We start from the raw sequence: 7,555 nt of genomic DNA, 5'->3' as shown, positions 1-7,555 counted from the left end.
CTTTTTTTTTTTTTTTTTTTTTTTTTTTTTTTTCTTTTTCACACTTTTTAATTTTTTTTTTTAGTTTAACCATTAGAGTTGGCTTGTAAACGCCTCGAGTATCTATTGAGTAGCTGAACCATGTTCATATAGGTAAATAAACGTCTATTGGGCTAGCTGAACCATGTTCATATAGGTAAATAAACGTCTATTGGGCTAGCTTCCATTTTACTGTTTGGTTAGCGCCTAGGTTAATTGTAGCGTTTAAAAATTTTATTTTATTTTTTAGAATTTAGCTATAAACTCAAATCATAACAAATCTTATCATTCTCGAAAATTAAAATAAAAAAATAAAAAAATAAAAATTGATAAAGATATATTTGATGGAAATATAAGTTAAATTTTGTTTTAAAAGATTATGGGCCATAATGGGCTCTCCGTTGCATGTCTGACCCTGCCATTGGCCCATTGGGCCTATGAATCTACTTGTTTGGGCTTTTGAGAAAGCATAATGAATAATAGGCATTTTTCAAATATGGTCAAATAAATATTGTTAATGAAATATTTGCACGGCTTAAAGAAAATTTCATTTAGTGGTTATTTAAAAATACAAGATAATTGTTTATCCAATGTCTAAAACTCGAGTAATTATAATTAAATGTTGTTGTCGATTTATTATTAATTTGTTTAAAGTCTACAAGTAAATTATGACTTTTCTACTTTTCAGTACTTAATTGGTTTATTTATGAATATTATTTTAGTTTTTTTTAGCTCCATTATAGGTTAATTGATTTAAATATGATTTTTTTTCAAAACGTTGATTAAATTTTGTCTTCTACGTTACTGATTTTTAAAAAGTCGATTAAAGATTTTAAAATGGGTTGGTTTAATAGAATAAAAGGCAGAGAGTCGTGTCATTTCAATAACTAGACATGGGATTATATAGTTTGGTATATATGACACAAAATCAAAGGAAAATTTAAGCCCCTTTAGGGATAAGCTTGGCTTGACAATCACTTATGACTTCGTAAACTACAGACGACGACCTTAAACATTCTTCTTTGATAGAAAACTATCTATTTTTCTATGAGAACAGTCATAACTATAGAGGGCGGGACGGTAAGCTCATTATCTATCAATAATAGGAGTTGGGGGCGGTCGTTCTCCTTTATCAACGGTACTAAAAATTGGGGCGAGCAGAATTTTGTAGAGGCTCGAGGGCTTATTAAGCGAAGGGTGGAAGGTGCGGTTTGGATTGAAATTATATTATTCTTTTTTAATAATATTCCAAATGCAATTACTACACAATGTGGTCTCTTAATTGAATCTTGCCACCCAAAAACTAAAAGCTGACAAAATTGTTATGGTCAAAGTCAATGCGTTTCAACCATAATTGTTACCTTTGTTGAATTTCATGGTTTTAACTTAATTACTGCTTCATTTTGTCAACTTTGGCGGCAGTTTTTCTCATTTGAATTTTGACCTAATTTTATTAGATAAACAGATATTATTATTACGTATATTTATTTCAATTTCTAAAATTGAATAAAATAAAATAAAAATTATTATTGGACGAAGAAAGTGCCTGGCTAATTTAGGGAATGATCATTAGTTTATAAACAAAGAATACTCTCCTCACTGGTATTAGGCATTTTCAGAAGCGCAAAGCAAAACCAGGAGAGCTTAGGCTCAAAGTAAATATTATCATACCATTGTGGAGGTGTTCATCTAACTTGTAACTTCATACCATTGTGGAGAGTTGTGTTCATCTAACTTGTAACTTAGGATAATAGAAAGCATCTATTATTTATTATTTCATACATAAATGGAGCAATAGGGAGTGGTAAACTTGCTCTTGCAAGAGCTCATCAGCTCAAATGGAACAGTAAAAATGACAGTAACACAAAAAAAGATGAGAATTAACTGTGAAGATAAAAAAAAAACACCCACTCCTCCCTCCCCCTTTGAAATTTCAGTATCCTTCCTCCTCCTCATGGCTTCCACAAGATGGTGGTTTCAGCAATCATGGAAGTTACAACATACGGATCCATGTTCGACGCAGGTCTTCGATCCTCGAAGTATCCTTTCCCTTCTTTCTCGGTGTCTCGTCCTACTCGTACAGATGCACCGCGGTTTGCAACACCCTATCGTGTTTTGGTTTTTAATCCAAACATATAGATAACGATGATGATCAGAATAAGCATATTGACTAAAGGTTTCGTGACAAAGGGAATAGGTTTAATAATATACCCAAGAGAAGGTGTTGATGTCGGCTGTTTCGTGTCGTCCGGTGAGACGACGCTCGTTGCCTTCTCCATATGCAGCAATGTGTTTTTCGTGTCGGTATTCCAACTTTTGTATTGCTTTCTTGATCACCTCGTAACCCCCTTCGTTCCTCATCGACTTCGTACTGAAAAATTATTGGCAAACATGTTGGTTTAATGCCTAAAGACTATACAAACAATAATGTTTCATTACCTGTAGTTTGTGTGAGCACCAGCTCCATTCCAATCTCCCTAGGAAGAACAAAGAACAGAATAAGCAAAAAGATGATAAAAATGAAAGAAAAGTATGAAGAACAAGACGTTCTTGGTTTTTTTTACCTGGATTGGTTTTGGATCAAAAGAAAGAGCTACCCCAGCAATCTCTGTTATCCTCTGTTAAAACGAAATCGAAACCATAAACCCCAACGAATATCGCAAACGTTACGTGTTCGAAGCAATTTTATACAACTCAAGTTACCTCTAAGATGTAACGAGCAACCCATAATTCATCCCCAGCAGAAATACCAACAGAAGGACCAACTTGAAATTCCCACTGTTAAAACAAGTTAAAATAAGAACATAATCACAATCAACACATTCCAGAACCAGGAAAAACAAGAACATAATCATAATCACACCTGCCCCGGCATCACTTCTCCATTGATACCACTGATGTTAACACCGGCGTATAAACAGGCTTTGTAATGGGCATCAACGATGTCGCGACCGAAGGCTTTGTCGACGCCAACGCCGCAATAGTACGGTCCCTATTGACAAACAAAACTCATAATCATATACTACCTAAAGCTTTGATTAAGAAACTAACTCTACTTTTGAACTACTCAGTTACCTGTGGCCCAGGGAAACCACCGATCGGCCACCCGATCGGCCATTTTATGTCCTTCTGCAACAAGGTGTACTCTTGCTCAATACCATACCTGTGATTCCATAACAAATAAGCCAAGCCAGGATGGAGATTCAATAAGACTATAAGTAATCTGCCATTATATAATATCAACATGAATTTTGATAATCACCATGGTACTTCAGCAGCAACCTCAGGATGGTTAAATATCTTAGCAGCAGCATGTCTCTTGTTTGTCGGGATAGGCTCGCCAGACGGTGTGTAAGCATCACATACAACCTAACCAGTCAAACTCATCAATGTCATGCTCAATATATCTCAGTTGACAGAAATTTGAATTCCATTGATAACTTAAAAGACTTACAAGAATATTGTTGCCTCTCCTAAACGGGTCCCTAAAAATTGCTTGTGGGCTGTGAACAAGAAAATATGTTAATATCCATTCAACAGTATTGGAAAAGGAAAAGGGATAATAAACTCACTGAAGGATCACTTCACTGTCTTTTCCTGGGGCTTGGCCTGTACTGGATCCATCATAATTCCATTTGGGAAGCTCTGAAGGATCACTTACAGGTCCAGAAAGGGTCTTCATATGAAAAACAAACAAACATATCATTAAAAGAGAAAACAAAGATATCGTGTTCTAAAAATAGGTTCTCCTTCACAAACAAAGAGAAATTACCCTAGCTTTGCTTCTGATATCCAGGCCTGATCCACCAATCCTGTTCAAATGGAACACAAACACACCAAATGCCATAGTTAGCCAGAAATCAAAAGTAAAAACCAAAATAAAATTAGAAGAAATCGTTCTTCAACATCAACGATTCGCAGAAACAGAAATCTACAGTCACCGAAGAACGATTTCAGTAACAAAAGTTCATTAATCAACAAAAAATTCGAGAAAAAGAAAAGGTTCAGTAACAAAAGTTCACTAATCAAGAAAAAGAAAAAGAAACCCCCGCAGTTAAGAGTAAGAGGGATTCTCAAAAAAAAAGTTCATCTCCAGCCTCATTCACAGAACCGGAACAACAAAATGGAGGGAAACAACGGGGAGATCAAATTTAGGGAAACTTACCATATATACTCTGCAATGATCTTCTCGGTGGAGTCGGAGAGGTCAAGGTTGACGAGATCGGAGAGAAGAGACATGTTTTCCGGTCACCGAAAGAAAAGCAAACAAATCAATGAGCTTGAGAGGGAATGATTCGATTTCCCGCTCTTCTCGCCGACGTTGAAATTATGCAGAGAAATGAAGAACAGAGGTGTGGATTTTATAGAGACGCCGTGTAGAAGAAAAAAGGCAGTACACTACACTTCGTGTCCTTTGGAACTATTATTCAAACAAAAATAAATAAATAAATAAAATGAAAAGTCGATTGTACTTTATTTATTTATTTATTAGACTTTAATAATTATTTTTCTTAATATATGTGAGACATGGAAAATTTTTAACCTATGATCTAAACAAGTAAATACCTACCAATCTATATTCATTCTTATAAGTTTATTATATTTTTAAATTACAATAAATAATTCTGTAATATAATTTTTTATATAAAAAAATCTTTTGTAAATATTATTATATAAATAAAAAAAAGTCATAAGTCCAAATTATAATATCCTTAAATATATAATAAAATATTATTAAGTACTTTAAATCTTTTGTAATTTAGAAAGTCTCAAAATTAAAATATTTATTCCAGAAAAAAAGAATTTTTTAAAAGTTGAAATGCATTCTGTAAATAAATATAAAATTCATGTCATTTTGGTTTTTGAAATTTAAAAATTGTGATTTAATTTTAAAAATATTTAAATTAAAAAATACAAATTTTTAAAACTTTGGGAACGTCTTAAATAATAAATAACAAAACAAATAAATCTATATTTGGGAGGTAACAAAACTAAATATAAAAACTATGATTATGATATCATAATTGAAATGAAAATTAAAATCCAAGCACCTAAAATAATTTATGGGTTTTTTTTAACATAAAAAAAAAACACTTAAAAACTTTTTAAAATAAATTATTTATTTTTGTCGACCGAATCAAAATAAAATAATAATAATAATAATAAATAAGACGTAAGCGAATCTAACTGCCACGTGTCATTAAATTATACAATGTTTTGCTACGTGTCATGCGCCACATGGTTGGTGACAAGATCGTCTTGCTTTCTTTTTTTGTTGTAAATATAATATTTAAAGATTTTTTTTTTGCCCATTATTCGAATATTTGAAAATGTGTTGTTTTTCTTCAAGGGAAGATAATTAACTTTTTTTTTTTTTTTTTTTTTTTTTTANGACCAATATATTATATATATGTAATTTACGTGTGAAGCACATAGTTGAAACATATCAACATCGGTTGAAGAGGGAAACAAAACATTTTTTATAAGGTTATAGAAACCTCTCCCTAAAAACTGTTAAACTAACGACAATACGTAATATACTAAAACAGACAATATCTGCTAGCCAAACACTGGGCGGTATACGAAGGAGAACACTGACTCCAAGGAGTAGATTGTGAGATCTCATATCAGTCGGAGAGGGAACAAAACATTATTTACAAGAGTGTGGAAACCTCTCCCTAACAGATACATATTTAAAATCATTAAATTGACAATGATACGTAACAAGGTAAAGCGGGCAATATTTGCTGGCCAACATGGGCCAGTCTGCCCGTAAGAACACTGGGTCTCAAGGGTGAATTATGAGGACCTCACATCAGTTGGAGATGAGAACGAAACATTTCTTATAAGGGTGTGGAAACCTCTCTCTAACAAATGTCATTTTAAAACCGTGAAGCTGTGGAAACCTCTCTCTAACAAATGTCATTTTAAAACCGTGAAGCTAATAACGATACGTACCAGTTCAAAGCAGATAATATATGGTAGCGGTGTGCTTAGACGGTTAGAAGTATAGTTCAACTAAATATTTAAAAATTAAATTAATATATTATATTTATATTATAAAGTTTTTTAAGATATAAGGATGAGCTTTTATTATTCTATAAAAAAAAGTATATTATATAAAAAAGGCTTAATGAATGTAAATCGAAATCTCAAATACCAATAAGTTTAGGTGTGTAAATTAAAATAAATTGAATTAATGATAATATTAAAATGAATTTTATTTTTATTTATTTGAAAAAGAAAAAAATTGGAGACGGTTGGGCATTGGGGATTGGAAGAAAATGGAGGTGAGGGCGATCACGTGACATTGTTGTACGGTGGAGGACGAAATAAGTGGGCGTGTTTATCAAGGAAGCCGCTCAATTCTCAATTTAATTAATTTATTTATTTTTAATATATATTTTTAAGGAGGGGCAACCATGGTAATTATGTCTCCATCATTGTGGGACCCACTTTTTATTATTTTTATTATTTTTATTTATTTTGCCTCAATTTTCTACAAATTTTTGGCTTACGACAGCAAGCTTGACTTGAAAAATAAAATAAAATAAATTAATATTGATGCCTTTTATTCTATTTCTAACGTTAATATTTGAAAATAATAATAAATTAATAAAAATGTCTTTTAAAAAAATACTCATAAAATTTTAAAAATATTTATGATGTTAAATTAAAATTAAAATTAAAATTAAAATTAACAAACTATTTTATATTTAAACCAAAATTTAAAAAATATTGTCAATGATGTTAATTCACATGGCTTCTCAACAAATCTCTAATTAATTCATTGTCAACATTAAATGTACCAACTTATTCATTAAATTAATAAATGATTAGCTAATACATACTCTTAATGATGCATTTTCATTAATTAATCATTTTTAGTGATCCATCTTTTTTTTCTTTGTTTAAATAATTCATATGCAAGATTCCTATTATTTTATTTTTTAATTTAATTAATTTTTTTTGTAGGGTCTACATTCGAATGAGAATGATCTTGAGGATATAACGGTCAATAAAAGTTCAAAAAAATTGAAAATCACCACCTATACCAATAAGGCGTATCTTATTTTTCGATAGCTCAATCATAGAAACTTCAAAATAAAACGTGCTTTATTTGGACCAATTTTATGTCGAGTGACCTCTTGTGAAATTTCATGGGATGCATGTAAGTGAAGACAAGACATAATGATATGAACCAAAAGACATCAATCATACAATATAACTTCAATGAAGATGTGAACAAAAGGTTGTCAAAATTATCAAAAGACGTTTCAATTCATGCCACATTGAAGAAGAATGAAGTTTCAATTCATGACCATTAAGTATGAATGTTACAACTCTTGGAATGTCTTTAATAGTTTCATTTTGAAGCTATATAAAGTATATTTGTAAGAAGACTTGGAAAATATAGTAAAAGAAGCATATGTGCTTTTCTTTAGCCAATGGCTAAGTTTTTTTGCAATTTTAGGTAGTTTAGGTTGCATGTAGAATTATTCAAGCTCGACATGATCAATCTTGCTTGTGGAGTGAT

The 7,555-nt window shown here is 31.4% G+C and overlaps 1 protein-coding gene across 1 annotated transcript; it reads right to left on the bottom strand.

The window, feature by feature from the left end:
- Nucleotides 1–1,757: 1,757 nt before the first annotated feature.
- Nucleotides 1,758–4,394, bottom strand: LOC111789700 (glutamine synthetase cytosolic isozyme-like). The gene is made up of 12 exons (XM_023670359.1): nucleotides 4,184–4,394; nucleotides 3,791–3,830; nucleotides 3,591–3,694; nucleotides 3,473–3,521; nucleotides 3,281–3,387; nucleotides 3,094–3,181; nucleotides 2,882–3,010; nucleotides 2,722–2,796; nucleotides 2,583–2,636; nucleotides 2,458–2,495; nucleotides 2,230–2,389; nucleotides 1,758–2,123 (listed from the first exon to the last, which is right to left on the bottom strand). Exons 1-12 carry the CDS (start codon nucleotides 4,255–4,257, stop codon nucleotides 1,971–1,973), a joined length of 1,071 nt encoding a protein of 356 aa, XP_023526127.1. The 5' UTR covers nucleotides 4,258–4,394; the 3' UTR covers nucleotides 1,758–1,970.
- Between the last annotated feature and the right edge of the window lie 3,161 nt (nucleotides 4,395–7,555).

This window comes from Cucurbita pepo, chromosome LG03 (genome assembly GCF_002806865.2).
Source record: "Cucurbita pepo subsp. pepo cultivar mu-cu-16 chromosome LG03, ASM280686v2, whole genome shotgun sequence".
In the NCBI taxonomy this organism is placed as follows: Eukaryota; Viridiplantae; Streptophyta; class Magnoliopsida; order Cucurbitales; family Cucurbitaceae; genus Cucurbita; species Cucurbita pepo.
The sequence above is the reverse complement of the archived record's forward strand: the minus strand, read 5'-3'. Positions and strand labels throughout refer to the sequence as shown.

Coding starts and splice junctions, on each gene's coding strand:
- LOC111789700 (XM_023670359.1), bottom strand. CDS start 4,257: ATGTCTCTTCTCTCCGATCTCGTCAACCTTGACCTCTCCGACTCCACC. Junction 3,831..4,183: donor ATCATTGCAGAGTATATATG/GTAAGTTTCCCT, acceptor CCATTTGAACAG/GATTGGTGGATCAGGCCTGG. Junction 3,388..3,472: donor GGAGAGGCAACAATATTCTT/GTAAGTCTTTTA, acceptor TTGACTGGTTAG/GTTGTATGTGATGCTTACAC.